This window comes from Colius striatus, chromosome 3, assembly GCF_028858725.1.
Source record: "Colius striatus isolate bColStr4 chromosome 3, bColStr4.1.hap1, whole genome shotgun sequence".
NCBI classification, from domain to species: Eukaryota; Metazoa; Chordata; class Aves; order Coliiformes; family Coliidae; genus Colius; species Colius striatus.
In genome coordinates, this window is record NC_084761.1 from 15,916,376 (window position 1) to 15,940,397 (window position 24,022).

The 24,022-nt window shown below is 48.0% G+C and overlaps 1 protein-coding gene across 1 annotated transcript in view; it reads right to left on the minus strand.

Annotated features, from left to right (window-relative positions):
- Positions 1-24,022, minus strand: part of LOC104553748 (voltage-dependent T-type calcium channel subunit alpha-1H-like) — a 173,226-nt gene that overhangs the window by 21,230 nt on the left and 127,974 nt on the right. The window contains exons 2-5 of the mRNA XM_061992111.1: positions 21,299-21,410; positions 18,144-18,277; positions 13,314-13,411; positions 7,852-8,011 (exon numbers count right to left, since the gene is read on the minus strand). Coding sequence (XP_061848095.1) covers positions 7,852-8,011; positions 13,314-13,411; positions 18,144-18,277; positions 21,299-21,410 — 504 coding nt within the window. The remainder of the gene's footprint in view (positions 1-7,851; positions 8,012-13,313; positions 13,412-18,143; positions 18,278-21,298; positions 21,411-24,022) is intronic.

The following is a 24,022-nucleotide window of genomic DNA, read 5'->3' on the forward strand; positions in this document are numbered from 1 at the left end:
CAAGAGTAGCACATCAGTGGAACTGGGCACTGTCCACTTGTAATTAAACGTATTCACCAGCTCTTCCCCTGCCACTGAACAGTGTTCTCGTACCTCTAGACGAAACTCTAATATCTTCTTCCCAGTTTCTATACCTTGGGTTCTGGAGACAAGAAAAACCTGAAACACGTTTTTCCTCCAAGACTGCCTTAAAAGCCCTCTCCTTCCCCTCCCACGAACTGCTTTCACTGGGATGAAATTTCCATATAAAAACAAGCTGAAGAAAAAGCCGAGTGCTAAGCTAGCCCACTGTTTGCTGGAAGATCAGATACTACAACCAGCAGAGTTTGTCACACAGAAGGGAGTATTGCGGAGGCTTGCTAAGGATTAAAACACAGGGATGTGTCTGCGAGTGCTATAGACTTTGGCAGAGACATCTGGGTAACTTGAGAGAAGACAGAGAGGGAGGAGAATAAATGTCTGAGAAGTGACTTAACGCACAAACGACAGGCAGAGCCCTGTCAGCTCTATATTGGCCTCAGTGGATATGCTGAGAGGGGCTCAGTTCAGGTGCAAAGGGCAACTATGTTCTCAAACGCAGTGGTGACTGCACCACACCTGAGATGTCTCCTCTTGCACAGGGCCTGCCTAAGCCAGCTCACCCAGGGACGTTCCGGGAAAGCTCTGCACCTCTACACCACGACACAGCTCAGGCCAGAGGCATCCCAGACTCAGGAAGGATGCTATCCTCTCAAACCTCCAGGTTTGAGAGGTGATGGATGCATGTCCCACTAGCCTTCTTCCAAGAAACTCAGTGCTCAATTAGCAGCTCTGAAGTCTTTCAAGCAGGACAGTGGGACTGGAGCTTTCTGTACCCTGTGGTGGTGACAGGGGTGTAACACTCCCAGAGCAGAAATCAAGCATGGACTATGCTGTGCACTGCCTGATAAAGCAGCATGGACACCAGATTCTGATGTATGAACAACTTCCCCAGGGCTGACTTCACCGCTCTAGAAACCAGGACTTTGTAGGTTACAGGCAGAGAGCTACTCTGAGTCCACTCTACCCTAAGGTGATGGGAATAGAGGTCTCATTTGATACCTTTTCATCAAATTTTCTCTAATCTCCAACATGACAAGTCATGCAAAGTGAAAACTCTGTCTGAGCAGCTCAGTGACCAATCCTGGTGCTTGCAGCAAAGATAGCCACAAAGGCCAGTCTTAGACAGTAACCTGCAACTCTGTAACTACACATTGAACACCCAGTCCTGCAACAACCCTGTGTGACCTTGGGAACTTCCCTTGCTCTTTCTTGCTTAAACAATGCTGACCAAGGCTCTTTGATCTGGATATGCCACTCCAGAGACGTACTCTTCTAATTCACAACCTATCATCCAGGAAAACCTGTTCCAGAGCCAGGTGGAGTTGTGTAACGGCAAAACCTCATTTCTTTCACCACCCTGGAAGCAAGATCCCACCAAAACACCAGAAGCAGGAGCTTCCTGACCACAAACATCTTTTGGCAGCAGGCAGGACAGGAAGGCTCAGCACGTTGCAGCTCACGGGCCAGTGTAATCAGGATTCTACCCAGAGCAAAGCTGGACTTGCAGGGGGAGATGGACCATCTGGAGGGATGAGTGTGTAATTAGCAGCTATGGCTGCACAAGCTCCTTTCCTGGGAGCAGTTTTGTGATCAGATGCCCGTGCCAAGAACACTGACCATGGAAGAAGTGCTCAGATGGAATGGCTGATGCCTCAGCACAATGCTCCTCTCCAGCCTCACACCCGGGCTTCCCTGGGAGCTGCCTCTCCCACCACTGCACAATATACACAACACTCAACACCACACCCTACTGGGCAACTGCCTCCCCTCCAGCTGCAGGGCTCTGATACATGTTCATCATTGCAGATTAATCATCTTCATTTCAGCCCCCAGCACTGACCTCTATGTCCATCCCAGCTGGGGGACACAACTAGCCAGAGCGCAGCGTGCCAGCCAATTCTGCTGGAGCCCATGCATCCACTTTCATTGGAAGGAACAAGCACAACCAGGCTGGGGACCTATAGGACCAAGCCTTCCCACGCAATGCTTCTCTGCTCGCTCCAAGTTGCAACTGGAAAGGCCCTTGATGAGCCACATGCAGATTTGAGAGGCTGCCTGTTTCCCATGCATCCCCATTTAAGAAGCGTTGGGCTGAAGGAGAAATACTGCCTGCAGACACAGCACCCTAGGCTCTGATCTAATAAGCTGTGCAGAGAAGATCTGGGCACAAACTCTCTGGAGAACTACACGAACGACACACTTTGGTGGCTGTGGGAGGAAAATAAAACCAGGAAAACAAAGCACAGCTTGACTGCTTTGAAGGGCGGATGAAGCTTAATTTGGTTCTGCTGCTGCCTAACTGATTTTATCCTCCCTTTTCTCTGCCTTGCTCATTTTTGCAATAGCCTCCCGAAAGTAATTTACAAACTGAAAGTCTTCCCTATGACAGGCCAAAATCAGTCACATGAGGGCTGCTTTCTGCCCAGCCCTTTTCAAGTTCTTTCCTCTTCCCTCTCTGCCTTGGGCACAGAGACACCATGAGCATCTGTGCTGCTGAGGGACCCACACCTCCATGATGCTCTGCCATCACCAAGGACAGAGGGGAAGGGACACAAACTGACAGCAAGCACTGCAAATTTAAGACTTTTTTCTAGTTCCTCTGCTTGATGGCCCTGCTGGCAAAACCAAAAGGAGGGAAAAAGGGAGAAGAGCAAGAATGAGAAACAACAGTGATGCAGATTGAGGGAATCCCAATATCCACAGAATAAATGAATTGGCTCTGCCAAGACCATTTACCTCCACGTGCAGGAAAGGTCAATCTGACTTCCTTGGTACTTGCCAACAGCCAGAGTCCAAATAACTTATTAATGGTAATGAATCCACTAATCACAAGACCCTTGTGCTCTGGGGAAGAGACATGATAAACTAAGCCCCAGAATGGATCTTGTTATCACATTAGAAAGGATTAACACCCTTTTCTCGGCCAGCTGCCCAGTACACATCTTTCTCTGGGCTTGCAGCAGCTTTGCAATGTACTGCCCTTTCTCTGTACTGGGTCACACTAATGTGCAGGAAGGACAGCAGTGGGACAGGAAAGTCCATTCTCCTCCATGTCAAAGGAGGCTGAACAATCATTCTCTGCTGAGTCTTTCCCCAGGCTCAGTTCCCTCAGCCCAATCATCCCGTTTGCTGGAGTACATGTGTGCCCTGAACACAATCCTGCTGCAGCTTTCCAAGGAGCAGAGGAGAAAAGGGAAAAGGTGGAGGAAACTCAGCCCAAACAGGATCTGTTCCCTCTAAGAGGAGACTGCTGTCTGGAGGGAATCCTGCTGACAATCCAACCCTGCAGCACGGAAAGATGACTGCAGGAGCAATTAGGCAGAACTCAGAAGTACCTTTCAGATAAACTCAGAGCCGTCTGCCTTGCCCAGATGTGTCTTCTCTTTTGCAGCCCTACAAAAGCCAAGGAGCCAAAGGCAGTACAATGCCAAGCAGGTATAGAGTTAATTAAGAGTGAAGTGCTTACATTATAACTGTCCTGTAGCATTAGATACAAAGCACTTCATACCTCTCTCCCATCTCCTGCTTCTAACTCAAGGCTCCATGAAAGGCTCCTTGAAAGGCTCCATGAGGGGAAAATGCTCTTCATAAAAACACACAAACAGTGTGTTGGAGCAGCCCCAGCAGCAACAACCCAGACAAGCTGGGGGTGACTGGGTTCCTTTATTTACAATGATAGCTACTCACAATGGCAGGAGGGAGCCAGAGGGGCTGCGTGGGGAGGGCACACATCCTGAGATCTTACAGATGAAATGCTGCCTTCACATGCCCTTCCCACACATGCATGCTGAGCCTCCCTCTCTCACAGCAGACCAACCAAAAAAAGGCCTTTACAAAATTTCCTCTCCTCCTTCTGCTGTCTGGGATCTCCTGCACTCACACAGCAGTGGAGTGTTGCTCCCCCCTTCTGTGTAATGTCAGGGGGAGCACAATCTGACCAGTGAGTTCCTTGAGGCTGAAAGACGTGTCTGAGCCACTGGTGTGTTCAGAGGCACAGCTCTGCTCTTCAGGGCTGGCCAGGCAGTGACAGCTTCTCACGTGTCCAGAACAACAACTGGCCCACTCCAGTTTATTGCCTGCCAACCCTCTACTGCAACAGCCCAGTGACTGCCTGTGATTCCTTCAAAGTCACTGCTACAAGAAAGTCCTTAATTAAACAACCTCTTTCCAAAAAAATATTGCATAGCAACAGGGCAATTTTCAGAGAGAGAGAGAGAACAGATATTTCCAGTGCACCTCAAAGAAGTCCCCAAATTTCTATCAGAATGTACTGTATTTAAAAATAGCTTCTTTACTTAAAGCAGCCAACTTTCAAGGGCATTTGAAAGAAAAGGTTTCCACAGCAAGAAAAATGATGGCCAAATCAAAGTCACTTCTTCCATCTGATGTCTGCTGTAAAGTTGAATGGCTCAGAAAGCTGCTGGCAGTGAGTGTGTAAAGAAACATGCAGCAGATAAGAAACTGTATTTGTAGCAGTCTCTGAGCTTGCTTACACTTCCTCTACTTCAGAAAAGCTTTGGGGCTATGACTTGTCCTTGCCTGGCACTCTGGACTGTGTCCAGATGCTCACCCTCACTTTAAAGCAGTTCTGTTTTCACCTGGAAAGGTTTGACACCACCACCAAGGTGTGCCCCACCAAAAACTCTGGTCTTCTCCTTTACAGGGCTCTAAGGGAAATGGTCAGGACCACCATCTGCTCAGCTCCAACCTGGGTGCACAACATATCTGTCCATCCTCCAGCCCCTCACAGCTTGTCCAGGAGCTGACAAATGTTATTATAGGCTGAGGACAGCACCACTGGGATTTAGTGGGACTTGGCATACAAAATTAAGTGACTAGAATCTCATTCTCCCTTTCCTGCAGAGCTCTACTCTCTTTACTTCTAACCAAAACCAGAGCTTAGTTTTAATCCTGAATCTCCCGAGTGAAGGTTTTGCTGCTGGTTTTGTTCTCTCTGGCAGCTCCCCCTAGAAGGGGATGGATGGTTAGGGTTCTCCAGCACTGATGCTGAGCACAGCAGCCCAATACAGTGATGGTGTATGAGGACAGAATGACGGACCTGCTCCACTCCAACCCTGGGCTTGACTTTGCCTACACCTCCACACTGTCAGATACATAGTTAGGGCCCAGTGCTGTATATTTTCTTCCACCTTGTACAATACCAGGAAGCTGTAACCCTCAAGTACCTTCCCTGTTACTGCCACTCCATGCCCCATACAACACCCCATACAACTTGCTGTTGGGGTGTTAAAGACAATTGCAGTGGTGAACTAGATCTGGATTCCCTAAAACTTCCACAGCACTAAGCTTCAATCACCTCAGGATAGCTTCTAGCTAGGAATGGAGGACCTGATTCATTGCAGCCAGGCTTCTCAGGTCTAAAGCTAATCCTGGAAAACACAGACCAAGGCAGCAGCTTCGGTCTGGGTGATGGTACCAGAGCAACCCACATTTGATACACTAATACTAGCAGCAGCAGAGCTGGAACAGCCCTGTCCTGCAACAGAGCTGGGCATGCCAGAAGCCTCATTTCTCCAAATTTCTTTAGAATTCTGTAACTTTGTTCACAGTACCCCTGAACACACGGCATCAAGCAACAAGACTAAGGCACAGGCAGTGGATAACCCACAACTACCCCAATTCATTACTACCTGCTGCTGGAGGGGACTCAGCAGCCAGCAAAGAGCTGCAGTGAAGCGGGAAGAAAAAGATCTCTCACAAGCCTCCTGCCTCTTCAAACAGTTACTGAGGCTTAGCACAAGGAGCCAGACTTTGCCTTCTGTGACCAGGACCGAGACCTTGATAAGAAAATCCTGTGATGCCTTTGATGCTGCTAATGGCCATTGCATAACAGCCTGCTTAATATCCCTACACAGCAAACGTTTTCCTTGGGGTTAATTTTAAATGCTCCACTTTGCAGGAAATCAGACAGTATTTTAGAAACCTGGTCAAAGAGATGAGAGCTCATTAGAGCTCTGCCCTCCTTGTGCTCAAAGCACTGCCCACACATGGTGCCTGCCCCGTGCACCCAAGTGCAGCTTTAACACTCCTCTTTGGGCTTTTAAACAACTCCTCAGGGGTTACTCTGGGTAACAGAGGCTCTGAGTGACCACAACATACCTGTCATAGGTGCAGGAGAGAGCTAGTGAAGCTGAAGCATCAAGGTGAAGGAGCAGAAGCATCTATACAGCAGACTCATCAATTTCCTGCCTCTCAGCTTCTCTGATGGGATGAGTAAGTGCCATAAGAGATGGCCTGCAGTACAGAGAAAGGCTCAGGGAGCTAAAAGCCACAGGGCTAATCAGTGAGAGGCAGGAACAGGACCTGAGGTAGAGGTGAGGGATAATCTCTGCTTGTCTTCCAGACAACACAAGTTGTTGACAGCAGATGATTACAAACAGATAAAATTACAGGCTCTATCTCTCTTACAGAGTTAGAGTTGCCCTGGTGTCTCAGGCATTTTCTCACCTGTGAGCTACTGACATCTTCAGCAGTCTCCGACAGGAGCCCTTCAGAAGGCTTTTCCCAGGCAGACCTCCTTTTTTTCTTTTTTTTGTGAGTGCTTTCAGGCTGCATTTGGTTTTGATCTTTTCACTGTGCTGATGGGCTGCCCTTGCATTGCATCTCCAAAGGGGTAAGTGCAGAACAGCCCAAACTCACTCAGTATCGTGCTGAGGGACTGCTGGGAAGCAGCAAGAGCCAGGCTGCCCTGTGGCTGGAGATGATCCAGGAGCCAAGAGTCATCCCAGTGCCAGCAGCACCTGCATGGGCAGGATCTGAACACAGGAGGTAGAGCCCAGTTTAAGCAGTAGGGTCCACTCAAAGCCCCAGGCATGGCAACTGATGAACCAGATCCAGGACTCATCCAGTGAACTCAGGCAGCAGCCAAAGAAACCAAGCACAATAGACACACCAACATCATAACTCAAACCAGGGCTGAGGCCCACAGGCTGAGCTTAAATAGAGTTCCTGGGTGCTGGGCAGGGTAGGGGTTTCAGGTGAAGCTCACCAAGCCAATTAACACCTATTAGCACCTTCAGCACTGGGCAGGAAGGTTGCTCCCTACAACTGCCTGGCTTGGAAGGACCAAAACATAAGGTTTGCATCAAAAAGAGCAGTTGATCAAATGTGCTGCCCATCCCTGGTATCTGTCTCAGTCTGAGAGCAGTATACACATGTCTTTGATGTCTTTCAGATCAAGCCTCTTGTCTTACTACACCTACAAAGTGTATCTGTGTGCTTCAGCAGCATGTCCAGGGTACTGCCTGTAGCAGCAGGCAGAACACCTCATCAACCCCCTGCCAGGGGGTATGCCAGGTGACCTCCCAGACCTTCACAGGACCTGGCAATTTTAGGAGAGCTGTAATGCTTTTGTTTGTTCTAAATCCTTCAGCTCCTGGAGTCAGGGATCTCAGCTTCCTCACACAGAGTTAATGCAAACCACTGCAGTCCTTGTCCTTCAGGTGCAGAGGGGAAACCATGAGAAAGGCACTCCAAATCCTCAAGTAACTTGCTGACAAGTGGGATTTTTCATAGAAAATGTAGCCAGATTCAGAGTCCTGAAGCCAAAAACCTTGTGAACCAAGATGACAGCGCTGCTCAGAGCTGCCATGGCAGCTGTGCATCACGGCCACATCATGCGCTCACCCGCAGTGCTGCTGGATCTGGCCCTGGCTGGACACTAACCCTCTGCTCACCGGGGTTTCTCTGGCAGAGGAGAAGGGGAAAGGAGGAAAAAGTTGTGATTTTGGGTTTTTTTGCTGTACTTACATTGCAAAATTCCTGTCTAGGAAACACCTGTTTCTCAGCAGCCCTGCCCAGAGCTGCACACCGACAATCCCAAAGATGAAGAAGACAAAGAAGCACAAGAGGAGGACGTTGCCTAACATAGGCAGAGTATCTAACAGCAGGGTGACGAGTATTCGCATACCTGTGGGGAGAAAGAGAAAACTGGTTAGAAGAGCCCTTTGACAGGGAGAACACAAATGCCTCACCATTACCAGCTTGGTTGTGCAGCCAGTGCATCCTGGGCAGAGGAACTGGGATCTTTATATCTTGCTCTAAACCTTAGAGCTGAAATGGAAGGTGAAAAGTGCAAAAGGCTTAGCAGCAAATGGGAGTCATAGAACTGTTTAGGTTGGAATAACCTTTAAGCTCATCGAGTCCAACCCTTAACCTCACACTGCCAAGCCCACTACTAGCACCTCAGCTACACAGCTTTTCAGTATCTCTAGCAATGGGGACTCCACCACCTCCCTGGGCAGCCTGGGACAGTGTCTGACCCTCTCAGGGAAAAAGTTCTTCCTCATCTCCAATCTAAACCTCCTCTGGCACAACATGAGCCCATTTCCTCTTGTCCTGTCACTTGTTACTTGGCAGGAGAGACCAGCCCCCACCTCAATACAACTTCCTTTCAGATACTTCGGAGAGTGATGATGTCTCCCCTCAGCCTCCTCCAGGCTGAACGCTCCCAGGACCTTCAGATTTGTGCTCCAGACTCTTCCCCAGTCCCATTGCCTATCTCTGGACACACTCCAGCACCTCAATGTCTTTCTTGTAGTGAGGGGCCCAACTCTGAACATGGTATTTGAGGTGAGGCCTCTCCAGAACAAACAGTTTATCTCCAAAGGGTGGACTTAAGGGTAGGACGTTCAGATGTTTTCAGTAACGCAGCACTCAACAACACATAAACATGGGCAAAGCTGCAAGACAATCTTTCTTGGAGAAACACCCCCACAAACCATCAGCTTCCCAAGAAATTGTCAAAATATATGTTTATAAACATATTGAACATCTCTCATGAATCATACTAATTGTTTCCCTAAACAATATAAAGCCTTGTGTAGGATGATAGCTGTGGCTGCACTCTGGGCCTCCTCTGTGGACATCTCTTCCTTGGAGGATTCCTCTCCTTGCTGGCCACCACCAGCAGCTGAGAGCCATCCATGCTCCAAAACTTGCAGGACTGCCAGGCATGGCAGGCAGGAGAAATTTTGACTTTTTTGAGGGGGAAAAGCAAGATGCAAATGTTTCTTCCTCTAAGGGAAACTCTCAGCTCTGCTCCCTTCCTCGCCGCCTGCACAGGCTGCTGGGACACCTTCCCAACTGATCCTGCACTTCTCTGCAAGGCCCTCTCAAACAGAGCAGGGGCTCCCCACACACCTTTCACAGAATGGTAGGAGTTGGAAGGGACCTTTAAGAGATCATCTAGTCCAGCCTCCTGCTACATCAGGTTCGCCTTGATCAGGTCACGATTTCTTGCCAAGGAAATGCTGATTTCTGAGCAAGATCTTCTATCCTAAATAAGAACACTGAGGAAGGTGTGAACTTGCAGAACCTCAGCTAACCCTTGCACCTTCATCCAGCATGCTCCCAGTATTGCTGCCCAGGGGAGACTGGGCAAGGATGTAGGGACTGGGCTGCCTCACACGTCAGGGCACCTTCAAATAAAAGAATAAAACAGGAATAAAAGGGGAATAACGACTTGTAGTTCAATAGAGGTTAAATGAACCTCTGAGACACTGACCAGCCATCGCTTCAACAGCTGATAATTGATGACAGGAGAAATAAAGAAAAGAGGAAGAAGCAAAGGCAAATACTAAATTATAGGAAAGAATAAAACCAGAATCTGAGTCTTGAGAGCCCAGCGCTCAGCAGAGAGCAGGGCTCAAGTTTATGGCATGGTGGGAATCAATGGTGCGGCTGCTGGGTAAGGTGACACTGCTGCTGTTGGAGGAATTTCATCCCATGAAAATGCTGCACTGCAAACACCTTTTCCTGCCTGCCTGTGCTCTCTGTTTCCCCTCACAGGATGCTGCTCTCCATTAGTCATCCCATTAGAACAGGCAGCAGTGTTGACACTGACGCAGAGTCTCTTTCTTTCCCCACCAATTCCCACACTGGCTTCTTCCCCGAGCCAGCTCCCAAGACATGCCTGATGCCTCTCCTGCTAGTTCAGTGATGATGCTGAGCTGCAGCTTGACATCTGTAGACCCCAGGGATGGAGTGGGGTCTCTAGGAGAGCAGCGCCTGTCCAACCCAGCACCTCCCAGGCCATAGCAGGCAGCACTGGCAGAAGCCTGAGTCCTGTCACGCCGCTTTACTCACCTCCTCATGTCACTCTGCTAGCGGAAATGCAACCCAGCCAAGCTGGGCTGGAGCCGACATCACCTTGTCAGCACAGCACAAGTGGATAATCCACTAATAAATAATGAGCTGTGAGTAAGAACCTCTGCATCCCAGCACAAGAGCCTTTCAAGGTCTCCATGCCCAGCTGGGTCTTGGCTCCAGCGTGGCTCCCTGCTGCTGGTGCTGGCAGCAGATGCCTCTCAGAGGATCTCTGATCCTGGCACCCAGCCCCATGGCAGCACCGCTGGCTGCCCTCTGAGCCCCATCCCCGTGCCATCCCCACCACTTGCCCTCCGACCGCAATCCCATGCCACCCTGGCACCGATGGCAACCTGTGGGGAAGGGACGTGGTGCTGGCGGTCAGGCTGTGCTGGCACATGCCACAGGCACTGCGGGATACCCACCAGCATCCCTGCCATCCCCCATAACCACAATGCAGTGTCAGCCACGGGGATGACATTGGCCTCTACTCCATGCACAGGGGAAAACCCAGAGCTAGAGGCAAATGGGGGTTTGGTTTTGTAATGCTTGTTTCCAACACATGCTGCCACCATAGGCCCCCCAAGAGCACATCCCATAGCACTGCCCTTCAGTCTTTCCTTGCAAATCTATCTTTGGAAAAGGAGAAAATACTCAATTCCCACTGGGAAGATGACGCTGGGCTTTTCTTTCTTTTTTCCCCCCTACTCTCACTAATATGCTCGCCTTCTCTTTTCCCAAAAATGGTTAAAATTTATCTCCCTGTGCCACACAACTTTTTTCCGCTCAGCTACTTTTGGTATTTTAGGTTGTTTAGTGGCACCGTTCTCGAGATTGAATCCATCTGTTCGCTATCCACGGAGGGTGCTCTGGGCTCTCAGCAGAATGTCGAGTGTGCCATGGGAAAAGAGCATGAGCATCGGTTAGGCTGCAACGAGGATTTCTTTTTGTTCCCATTCCACGTGATGCCTGGTTTAAACCACATAGTAGAAAAATTAAAATAAAGCAGTGAAATGGATTTGAAAAAACAGTGACCACTACTAAAAAAAGCCCCTAACTACAGCTCCTGCCAAACATATAAATTACAGGGATTCTATTTTTCCAGTCATTTTCAAGGAACAATTTCTAATAGAGATGATGTTTTTATTGGCTGGGGTTCTCCTTTCTTTTCTTAACAAATAAAATAAAAAATGAAATAATCTTGTGGGTGAATTTATTGTGCCTGGAAGCAAAGAGCTAATAGCACTGGCTGGAACCCAGCAAAGTGCCCAGGCATCACAGGGATAAATCACCAGGCTGTTTCTCATGGATCCCTGCTTCCCCTGTGCTGTGATTGAACACTGGGCTCGTCTCTACTGACTTAGCCATAATCTGTATCTGCTCAACGTCCTGGGGAAGTGTCGCTGTCCCGGCGCTGGGGACAGTGCAGAGGGGTTGAGAGGGACCTGCTGCCACACCACTGGCTGCTCAAGACACTGGCAATGGTCTAAAACCAGCCTAACTGCCTGTCAGCTGCCTGGGTAACTCAACTCCAAACATGGATTGAGCTCTTTGGATTGAATCCCACATGCTACTAACAACAAAAAAAATATTTTCTACTGCCTGCCTCTAAAAAAATAATAAAACCAAAGTGTCAAGTGCAGTAGAACAAAACCTGAAAGGCTTACTTCAGAGCTTCAGCATCAGACACTTAAGGAAGAGAAACACAAGCTGGATCCAGATCAAAATTGCACCTGGACCTGGAGTCATTTGGATCCCTGGGCCTTGGTTTAACAGGCATGTAAATCCTCCAATTCAGCTGGCTTCTGCTCTCAGCCCAGCTGAATCCCAGCTTGAGACTCCCACTATTTCAAGGCTTGACGGATTTAAACAACTTCAGGGCGAGCCTGATTGTTGCCCCAGCCTGAAACCTCATCAGGGCCCTGAGCAGAGCGCGTGCCAGTGTCCCTCTGCTCCAGCCCATCCCAGCGAGGCCATGGAGCCACTGCACTCAAAATCCTGGAGGAAAACTTTGTGTTGTGCTTTTGGTCTGCTCTGAAACCCTGGCAACAAAACCTCATCAGGAAAACAACGCTCCAGAGGGTTTCACGGTCCTTTTTAGCCTCTTGTTTCTTTTCGTCTTGTTTTAAACTTCTGATGATGTCACTGTCAAACCGACATTTTCCTTTCTTTTTAACGAAAAATCCTGAAGAATTTGAGCTCACAGAGAAACTTCAAAGCCTGGTGTGCGTAAACACCCATCTGTTCCTCGCGTGTTCGTCTGAGGTACCGGAACCGAAACCCTTCTGGGGGAGTTTGTTTTGCTGTCCCTAGACGTGCTGACATGACGGGCAATTAATGCAGGCAGGATGTTCAGCGAGCGCTGTCGAGGCTGTGTCATTCAAACAGGCTTTTAAAAAGAACAGGAAATGTACCTTTCCCCTCCCTCCTTTTTTTTTGGTGGGAACTCTACGATTTCCATACAATGCCGTTGCATTTTGAATCGAGTAGATTTTGGTTAAAAAACGGTGAAAGAGCTATGAAATTAGTACCTTGCAAAGGACTGCTCAGCAGAAGGCTGATTCCGGCAGGAAATTATTTCAACTTGTCGATTCGTCTTTCAAATTGGATTTAGAAGACAAGCAGCTGAAGCCACTTGAAAATGGATTTAGGGGCCACTTGAACTTCCTATCGTGGATGAACCCAATTTTGTTCTACATGACAGCAAACCCTGTGTGGTATTTTGCCAGCAACGGAGGCTGCTGCACTTCTAATACTGTACACAAAGAGATATTAAATAGCAGAGAGGGGTAAATGAACCCACTCAGGGCAAGAAGATCCTTCTTAGAACTGACCTTTCTCCTTTCTTGATAGGAGCTTTATTATTTACTTCGCTCTAGGAGCAGAGTTACTAGCCTGACAGAGTTCATAACAAACTTTAAATTGAGACACAAAATTTTGGCCCATCAGCTATAAAATCGACTCCCTTGCCATTTACTAACACTGATAATCAGAACAAATGAGCTCTAACTTGCCATTAAAGGTTAAAATAAATGAGCTTGCTCTCATCAGCAGGAGAGTAGACTACTACTGCAAGGTTTAGCACGCAGAGGGGCAGCCGGGGTGGCTTTAACACTGTTACTTACTTGGGACCCTGTTAATGGCTCGTAGCGGCCGAAGAACCCGGACGGTGCGGATGGCAGACAAGCTGACGTTGTGTCCATCCAGAGAATACTCCATCATGCTGTGAGAGAAAGAGGAAAGGTTTTAGGACGTGGGATGCTCGGTCTTTGCGCATGAGAGGGCTGAGGCTGTTGCTGCCTGTGTGCTCCCACTGCCATAGCTCAGGCTTGCAGAACCACCCACTCTGTGGCTGCAGATCATAACGTGCATCATGCTGTCAATGGGGAATATAAGGGATATTTCAGCCTCTAAGAGACAGAAAGTGCCCACATGATCAGTGAAGGTGCAGAGGCTGCAAAGTGAAGACCACAGAAATCAGTCAGAGGAGGAGCCCTCAACAGCTGCTCAGCTCCTGCAGCCGTGCTGCTCTCCCCTTCCCTCAGCCCACTGCGCTCTGGCCAGCGGCAGGTCCGCAGCCTCCCCAGGGAGATTAATGCCAACTTCATGAGCTCAAAGTCAATAAGACAGTTCTGATATTATACCCCCTACTAGCAGCCCAGCGTTATTTTAACGCCAGCTTATCTCTCCTCCTATGACAAAAACGTGAATTACCAAACCGACAAATGACGTTGAAGTAGTTTGATTTCCCTTTTATTATTAAGAATAGGGAACATTTTCATGCTTCGTCTCCATTTCACATAAACATTTCTCTCCCAGGCTGGGAAGGATGTTAAGTCAGTTTTCTTGCTCTTTTATAGCAAAGAGTGGCAAATGTGTGTAGTATTGCTTTTTTAATGGGGTTATGGCTAGTTAGCATGGCTGTAATTACAATTTATGAGTTTGACTACAGGGAAGCACTTGTAAATATGTCACAAATCTCTCACCACGCCTGTTCAAATAACATAACAGCATCAAAAGCGACCCTGTGAGTAAGCTGTTGCATCCCATGGAGAAAGAGCTTTTGTTTTGGGTTCTTAAAAATAAACAAACAGATATGGAAGGAGGAAGGCAAATAGGAGCTGAACTGCTGCAACTAGGCACTTCAGAAGCTTCAGTGGACAGAGAGGTTTTCAACTGAAGCATCCCGCAGCGAGGACGGACCAAAAGCATTATGTGCCATCAAGAAGCAACAGCTGAACGGACTCAAATCACAGAATCACAGAATCATTTTGGTTGGAAAAGACCTTTAAGCTCATGAAGTCCAACCCCTCACCTCACACTGCCAAGCCCACCACTAAACCATGTCCCTCAGCTACACAACTTTGCAGTATCTCCAGGTGCCCAACAACCCTCTCAGTGGAAAAGTTCTTCCAAAAAGAAACCACAGCCAAACAGATTACAGGCAACAGTGAAGGGAGGATTGGCTTTGGGCCAGTTTTGGTCAGGCACATAATTTCCTGTGTGCCCACACTGTGCTCTGTCAGAGCCTTGCCCTACTCCCCAATGTTTAATTGGGAATTTCTAGATTTTCTGATGTTTGCCTCTCTTTTGTCTTTGTCCTGAAGCTCTCTGGGATAACCTCGCAAAATCACTGGCATTGCACTGAAGTGATGCTGTCCCATTAGCCTTGATTTGCAGTGCAGAGGCCCTGGTGATGTTGAGCTGGTTTTAGTGACAACCTCCCAGAGATACTATTTTTTTTCCCTCAAGTGGTTATTGAGTCTTTATAAATCAAAACCACCTTAAAGCTTGAACATAGGAACTGAGCTGAACACTAGCTGATGAAAACAGGTTTTAAATCTAATGCACGTTCATTAAGCATCCGGAGCAGAGCAGTGGGAAGCCGCTGGAGCTGTGTCAAGGACCACACAGTGGGAAAGCCATCGGAAATGCCCGCTCACACCTGCCTCGAGGGGCCTGGAGCCAGCACCAGGTGTCTGCTCTAAACAGACCTTGCAGGAATAGACAAAGCATTGTTTAAGGTCCCTGAAGTGAACAGTGCTGAAGCCTGAAGCTGTTGGCTGGCATGGTCCCAATACAGCATGCTCACAATTTATCAGGTGGCTGAGTAAGTGGGTTTGAGCGTAACTGATACCATTTTTGAGCTACTAATAGCATGTAAAAGGAGTATGAAATGCTCCAGTGGGAGCTGGTTTTATACTTCAGAGAGCACATGCAACTATTAGCGTGTTATGGGGCCAACTCCTGGGGCCTCACTTTTATTTGGCTCTTTGAGTTTCAATAAGGCTGATGAATAGACGAATAAAAGATGAATAATCCAGGATCTGGCCTAGGAAACGGCCTTTCTGATCCTGACACTTTGGACTTCTATGACACTCCATTTAGGATTTGAAAGTCTCAGGGGGATCTGCCTTGCCCACTGAAGCCAACATGAAACACTCAGTGGACTCCAGATTGGACCAAGCAATGAAAACATTTGACACCTTCATGAAAAGGTCAAAGGCTTCTTTGTGAAGGCCAGACTTTGGGTTCTGTTCTCCTACCACGCCTGTAAATCAAGGATGTCCTGGAAATGCTCAACAGAAACCTGGTGGAGCTGGACATTTGGAGTATGCAGGGACCAGAGGTCTGGGTGGACTGGCAGTTGGTCTATGATTCCCTACAGCCTCTGGGTACTTAAAAAAGGCACAAGCCTTTGAGACGTCTTCCAGCATGAACAGTTTCAGGTCCTTCAGCTGTGAAGTTAAAGATGCTCAGTGCAGATCATATGAGTCTGCAATGTCTCCAGGGACTGGATGCATGAGAAACCTCTGTTGGGAAGCACTTTCAACATGGCTTCTGGACAGACTGAATGGCTGGAAGCTCCATTTGCTCTGAAATTTTCCAGGGTACATTTCTCAGGCGAGCAAAACATGAAAGGGCTTTCAGTACTGGATCAAACTTCAGACACAATCTGTTGCTACAGGCAGGAGTTATGTTTATTTTATAGTTTCCCTGCTTACCCTCCGCTCTCTTTGGTAAACTTGCTAGTAAGCCAAATCAGCTTATTTGAGACCGAACGGGACAAACAAAGCATCTAGCACTACTGCTTGTTCCCCTTCTTAGCAGAAAAAGCCTCACAACAACTTCACCACATCTATCCACTTGCTGGAAAAAGCAACTCCTGTTATTCCCAGTTGCATGCTACCTGTTAAAACCATCTCCATCTGTAGGAGCAGACACTGAACTGAACAGTGGTGGTGGGAGAGGTGGGAGAGATAAAGAACCCTGGCCCATCTAACAGCTTCTCCTTGCCCTCCACCAGTGTTACCGGCCAGCCCAGCTTCCAGCCCAGACTCTCTTCTGGAGAGATGGGAAATAATGTCACAGGTGTGGATTGAATACAAAATCATCTGGACATGGCCCAAGATCAGCCAGAAAGGTGCTGGTTCTCTTCTCATCCTCAGCCTGAGCAGCACTGGACTGGCAGCAGGGCCTCCCATTGGGTCTCCCGCTGCTTCTGCTCTTTTCATTCGTCTCAAACACATGCCAGACCCAGAGGGTGGGGAAATGTCCTGGAAAACCACCAAACTGACTCACCAGCCACCTCCCCCTTCATCCCAGGTGCTCCGTGAACAAAGATCCTGGTGCCAAACCTGACTCTGAGGTTAAGCAGAGGGCTCAGCCTTTCTGCCACAATGTGCTATTTTATTCTCCTGCTTCGCTGGGATGATCTGTACCATGATGTGAGGAACCTCTGCTCCCCCATCAGGAGAGCTCATCCTACAGGTTCAGCACAGGGAAGTACCATCAGTGCATTGGTTATGGATGGCAGATCTCTGATCCTGAGTTCCCCCTGCAACCACAGCCTTGCTCTTCCCCTACTACTTCTATCTTAAATGCTGCAGCTGCTTTGGAAAGAAAAAAATAATTAACTGCTCCTTTTGTTGTCCCTGCTGTTCTTTCCTGGGTTGCAACCGCACATGGGTTCAAAGGAAGCTCTGCTCAGGAGAGCTCATGTTTTATTCAAACCAGAAAAGCCATTCCTAATTGTATTCCAGACAAATAACATGGTGCAAACCAAAACTCCATTAGTGCAGTGAAGATTGTACATCACTAATGCAAGGGTAAAAATGCCCCAACATATTACAGGAATGTTCTAATTAACCCCAGGCTGGTCATTATAAACCCAGGAACTCAGAAATAAGGCAGAGCTCTGTAATTAAAGCAGTCTATCCCTTTCTAGGGTATACTAAGCAAGTAAGAGAGCCTGGGGTTTCTATTTATTCATAGAAAAGAACTTTTAGACTTGACAAGCTTTTAGTCCACTGAGTTGTTCTGCAGGAGTGTGAGGGAACTGGTGTCAAAAGCAGCCACATCTTCCTTACAGCTGTTTATTAATGCATCCTGCACAAGTTAGCAGCTGTGGGAGACAGCATTAAAATGTCAACCAAGAGAAGGTGACAAGAGGCCTTTGCACGTGCTTGTAATTTGGGCCAACTCCTGGCCACCTTCTTCCATGGGCATTTCAAACTTCCAAACCACATTTTTGGGGCTATATTCATCTTGTTAGGCCAATTTCTGCCTCACACTAATGGTGTCACTCCCAGGAGTGGGGCTGAGCTGCTGTGTGCTTCTCCCACCCATTCTGGAGGCAGTCATCTCACCCTCAAGCACTGGGACACACTGGCCATTGCAGGGACTGGATCAGCATGCGTTTCATTTGACAGAGGTGACCTCAGTGAAAGGATTGCTACTGAAAACCTGATGGCTTTTGCCCTCACATCCATATCCCCCCCCGTAATCTGGCTTGGTTGCCGGAGGTGAAAGCTAATGGGACTTGTGAGACTTTGCTTTGGCTTGAGCTTTCACGAGGCGTTATGAAAACCAGTCAGGACAACCTACGGATTTGGCTCTCTGGGGTTTTCTTGCTTTCACTGCAAAGAGCACGTTTATGAGGCTTTGTTACTGACCCTGCCATCACGATGAAGAAGTCCAGGCGATTCCACGTATCTCCAAGGTAACACTTCTGCCCAAAGATCCCCAGAGCCACCATCTTGATGACCATCTCCACCGCAAAGAAAGCGAAAATGAAGTCGTCAAATGCCTGGAGACCAGTAAAAGATTATTACAGTCAGTTCTGCTGTGCTCCTCTTATCAGGGAAAGGAAAAGCAGTACACTTTGGCAGATGCTGCAAGGCAAAGCATTGGTACCAAAGTGCCACCTACTGAACTCAGAAATAAAACCTGCAACACCTGATGGGTGATGACAACCCCTGAGCATAGCTCCTGGGTCAGTCCATTGCCTGGGAAGCATTAGCAGCTGCTGTTATTCTCCTGACAAGGATACAAGGACGTCACTCTTGTACAGGTTGGATATTCTTGTTGGTATTTAAAACTGATGCACTCAACAGCAGCTCATGTTGGGTCCGTGAGGGCTCAGCAATTTGCAGTGGAGGCTGCATTTTCAGACTGGGCAGCTCATACCTCCTTGAAAGAATTTGTCTCATCTAATGCAGGGAATGTGCTTCACCTCTGATGCCTTCATGCCCTCCCAAAAGGAGCAGGTTCCCACCCACAGACCCAGACACAGCTGGGAGTGACCCACATCTAGTAGAGGCTGAAGTGCTAACTGCAGCACGTGAGGAATGACAGGAGCAGTTCCTCGCGGTGCAGAGGCTCAGGGCATCTGTGTGGGCATCTGGGCAGGCCTGTGCGCCCAGTGTGGGAGCCTCTTAATGAAGATCAACATTTTGGGGTTTAGATTACTGTGAAAGCAAGAAGAGAAAATAAAGATGTGCAAATCAATCCACTGCTTCCCTACATGCCTCAGCCTTTACTTAAAGAAGGACTTCTTAAAGGACTTAAAGAAAGTGGTGGGGATGGGGACAGCTGTAATTCCTCCATCCTTCCTGGAGGCTACAGGTACATGCATGAAATGTGGATGTACTCAAAGATACCATAAAATTGGGCTCTGTTGTAAATCCTCTTCTACACGTTCCCTGTAAACCTGAACATCAGGAGATCCAGCTTGCTTTTAAATCACGTGCAGAGGCTTTGTGGTTTTGACTGACAGACTTGGTAAAGCACAGGAACTTCTCAATCTACAGACATGATTGGTGCTGTCCAAACCACTTTCTTAATAACCATACTGTTTAGTATTGTCTCTGGCACTTCCACAGAGGCTCCAGACGATTAATGGTAAAATTAACAGAGCATCCACACAGAAGCCAGCTCCCACTGTGCCATCCATGTCCCTCTGCATGGCTGTGTGTGAACACCATCTTCTCTGGCTCTCGGCTCTATCAACCAACCTGTTCCTTGATAGGCTACCCAGAAGTTTTGCTCCATTATTTCAGCTCATTTAGTAACTGGCATCTGTACGCCTCCATAAAGAAGTTCAGGCTTTCTACCTCACATTCTGGCTTCCATTCCCTCCTGCAAGCTGTGACACGGTGAGGGATAATGAGGGCTTTACTTGTGGTCTTTTTCTGGCTGCAAACCCTTCAGGATAATATTTTGGGGTTTGCAAATGTACTCAATAAGTTGTAGCCATTCAGCAGGTATTGGGAAGTATATTCAGTGCCTGGGTTCCTCACAGACTGGGGAGAACACACCAAGCAAAGCTGACTACAACCTCATTAAATGATGGAAAAAAGGAAGCAAATAAGAAACATTCAATAATGTCACCTCCTCATCCAGGTAGGATTCCTTTTGTCTGCCTGGATATTTTGGTAGGGACTGGCATTGCTGAAAGTCCCCTGTGGGTGAATACATGTAGAAAAATGGCAGGCACGTGAATGTCACCTTTCAGAAGAGATGGGACACTTTATGATAAGCTCTGTGTAGGGGCAGCTTAGTCCATAGCTGCCTGCAGTGTGATATTTTCTGGTGAAGGAGGTGGACTAGCCACTTCTGGTGCCGATTCACACCAGCTCTGAGCTTGACCCTCTGAGACAATCCCCATGCTGGGTGCTTCTGGTAGCAACTGTTTCTCCAAAACTGATCTCACTCCATAATTTACCTCTAGTGGCTTTGCAATTCATCTGGTTTACTTGGCTCTGCCTTTAACAGATCCTCTTTTAAGGTCAAAAGAGGTTTGATGATAAACTCTGCTATTCCTGGCATTTGCAGGCAGTTCTGGACCAATCTTTAAAAGAGGCAGGAGAGGCTGGTTGGAAGGATCTCACTGGCCTTCCCTTACAGCTGGAATGCTCAAAGGAGAATAAAGCAGCAGATCTGTGCAGGATTCAAACAAACTGAGCCTGTTACGCTACCACATGTCAGTAGACACTGCCTAGGTTGATGTAATGCATTAGAAACAAGGAAAGTTGATTCCAAGCCTGAGAACTGAGTTGCTGCAGGAAGCTCAGGGCCAAGGTGCCTCCCACACACCAGATGCTGCTGGGATGTGCTTCCAAAACAAATCCTGTAGGCATATGGAAGCAAGGGGACTGCCAGGAGGCAGTGAGGGATGAGGTGACAAGCATGATGCCCCACTAAGCTTGGGATGGCCAACAAGGGTCAGTGAGCTTTGCGTGGGTGTGCATCTCCCAGAGATCATTTATCCTGGCCCAGGGCAATGTTGCACTTCAGCTGGTGGGCTCTGCTGAAGAGGAGGGCAGGGACTCATCCTGTGCTTTTTTGTTTGTGAAGAAGGGAATGAAATGGCAAAGTCACCAGTGTTTATTGCACAGACCAGACCACCACAGCAACCCAAGAGCTGCTGGCAGTGAGCTGGCTGGGGTGGAACCAACTGACTGTGAGCAAGAGATTCCCTGTGGCATTGGCCATGCTGTAATTAAAGCTGTTCGACACCTCCAGCGGGAGCTGGATGCCCAGTTTTGAGCTCCCCTACCCATACTAAATGTGTAGGGAAAGGATTTTGCTGGGTTCAGTCCAAATTGGTTATCCTTTTGGTCTCAGTTAGGGCCATGGCAACAGGTCTCCTTGGAGGACAGGCTTTGCAGGCTGAAGTGTGGCTTATTGGAAAAAACCATCCCTTTGGGAAGGACCTTCATGCCTGGATCCTGGGGAAAAGGGGCATGATGGGGGTCCCAGCTCCCAGGACAGCCACTCCCTTGCACCCCACACACCCCAGGCAAGAGGGGCAGCGTGGGCTCCTTACCTCCAGGATGGTGCACCGCTCTGACTGGCACTCCACGTCCTCGCAGGGCTGGAACATGCCCAGGGTGACACAGTTCAGGAGGATGACCAGCATGCTGACGTGCTCGAACCAGGTGAAAGGAGAGCGTTAAGGAGAGCACATGCTTCAGCAGCCATTGGGAGGGGGTGAAGCTGAGGCACCGTGCTGTTTACACATCAAAAAGTCTTCACTCCTTGCACAAGCAAAGAAGAAAACACTGCCAAACATCCTAGGTTTGCTAAGGTTTGAAGTTTTTGGCAACTGAGGAAAGGGTCTTGGAAAGGGTACTCCTGTTGAGATGAAGGGACCCTTTCATTTCCTACACAGGGAAGTGCAATGAGGTGCACAGCTTTGCTTTCCATCTCCAGTCCCCCACAACCACCCTCTGCTGTTCTTTGTGCATGCCCAGGGCAGCCGAGAGCACAGCTGCCTCTGTCCTCCTCCCACAGCAACTTTCATCTCCACATCTCAGAGGGTTCTAGCAGTCAATCACCCCACACCTCTGCTAGCAGTAACTCTTTCACTACTGAGCTGAAGAAAGCAAGACAAAGAAAGATGAATTGTTTCAGGCACCATCACCACCAGAGACCTGGCTTGTGCCTGGCTCTTTACTCTCCTTCCTTCCACCGTTAGTCATGGGAATGGGTGTTGAATGCAGTTTATCTCATTCCTACCTGTTTTTAAAGGCTCAAGGAGCTACAAAGCCCATTTTGAGCTCTACATGATGACTAAGGGTGAAAGCAAAACAAAGCCAAGCTGGTGGCACAAGCTGGTAGGGCTGAGGGTGGTGGTGTGCTGGGCTAAAGGATGTAAATCAGGACTGAGGAAAGGAAAAGGATCAAAGTTGGATGTCTCCAGTCACATAAAACCCAAAGAAAAAAGATCATATTCACTTACAGGACCCACCAGTGCATTAACATTAGTTTCCAAGTAGGAAGTGATGATTTGCATCAGTGCAAAATAGGCCCAGAACTTACGGTTACTACTGCTGGTATGACTATTAAAAAAAGATTTGGGTGAACTAAACAGGAGTTCTGCAAATTAAGCATGAATGAGAGAACTGTTCTTAGGAAAATAATTGGAAACATCTGTGTATGAATCAATCTTTACGCTTCCAGACACACAAGCATATGTGAGCAGGGGATCACAGAGACAGAGGCACATGGACATTGTCTTATTTCTGATAATAACAGTTCTCCGGCTCTGGAAATCTGAACAAAAATACCTACCATAGTTATCCCTGCTGCCTTTAGGAGCCTTTTATCTGATATTTTAGCAGTTCAGTGTAAGATCTGTTGCAGTGTAAGATTAGGCAAATGCATGACTGCAGTCTCAAACTATTTCTGCACACATGCTCTCATTTATCCAGATCAAAAGACAAGAAAGAGAAACCAGTGGGGTGAGGTCCTGTAACTTCCCTAAAAACTGAACCCACCCCACTCTTTGTTTTAGAAGGGGCTGTCATTTGAAAATTCAGAGCTAAAGAATACCTTGGAGCCCGTGCTGGGTACCAAGCACATCAGACTTGGAAACCAACTTGTCTCAAATGGAAACGCATGAAATCAAATAAACAACTAAAATAAAACCCCAGGTCAGCCCCTCAGCCATGCAGAGCAAGCTGGAGCAGGCAAAATAGTGCTGTGCATCACTGAAATACCAACAGCACTCGATTTTAATTTCTCTCTCCCTTCAATGACTTCCTTCTGATTTTTGACATCTTTAAGGGGCTGTTTGGATCCTCTTCCTTTTCAGTGGTAATCCTGTTCTATGGAGAAAACAGCCCACAGCACACCCAAACAAAGCCCAACCCATGACCTACAATATTTGCATTGCTTGATGGGATTCATGTGGAACTCCCTGTAAACAAGGCTCCTGTACTATTCCCAGGGTGCCTGAGGTTGCATTCATCTCACTTATTATACTTGCAGATTTCTTTTTTCCTCTTAAAGTAAAACCATGAAAGCCTGTGGATTTTGAACTGTGGTGATGAAGCAGGTCTCCTGCTTCCTCGGGAGGAGGGTGCAGAAGACACAGTGCACTGGCCCTGTACCTGGTTGCTCCAGCCTTCCTCCCCTGCCCTGCCCTGGGCCACTGGTCCTGGGCTCCTGCTGGCCCCATCCCTGCTGCTCCAGCCCAGGCTTTGCCCTGCCACAGGGGTGAGAAGGCTTTTGAATTCACCAAGGGCTGCTGGTTGTGTTACTGTTCTCCAGCCTGCTCTCCACTGCCTGAGCCCTTCTTTCCAGCAGAACCAATCCAGAAGTAGGTTTTGTTTTCCATTAGAAGACACTGATTTCTCAAAAGTGGACCAGTTTTCATGGCAACATTCAATTAGGACAAATTTGTTTGCATGAAACACAGAAGAGTCTGACTCTAGCAAGGCAGAGGCACGGCCTGTTGTTGAGGGGTCCTCAGGAAACCCTGGGGGATGCTGAGGCCTTCCACACTCTGGGCTCTTCTGCCTTCTGGTTCGGTGCCTGTTTGCTGCTTGGATCACTCACATCATAATAAAAAACACCAAACATTTCAAAAAGAACATTTTCTGAGCAGAAATCTTGGCTGCCCTCTGCATCTGGTGTCTGTCCCTGATTTTACATTTCAGTGGAGTGACTGAAGTATGAGGCTGAAGATGTGTGCCTTGTTCTGCTGAGCTACACTGGACCTTTGTTCCAGACAATCTGCTCATCAGATCTCTAAAAAACTTTGTTT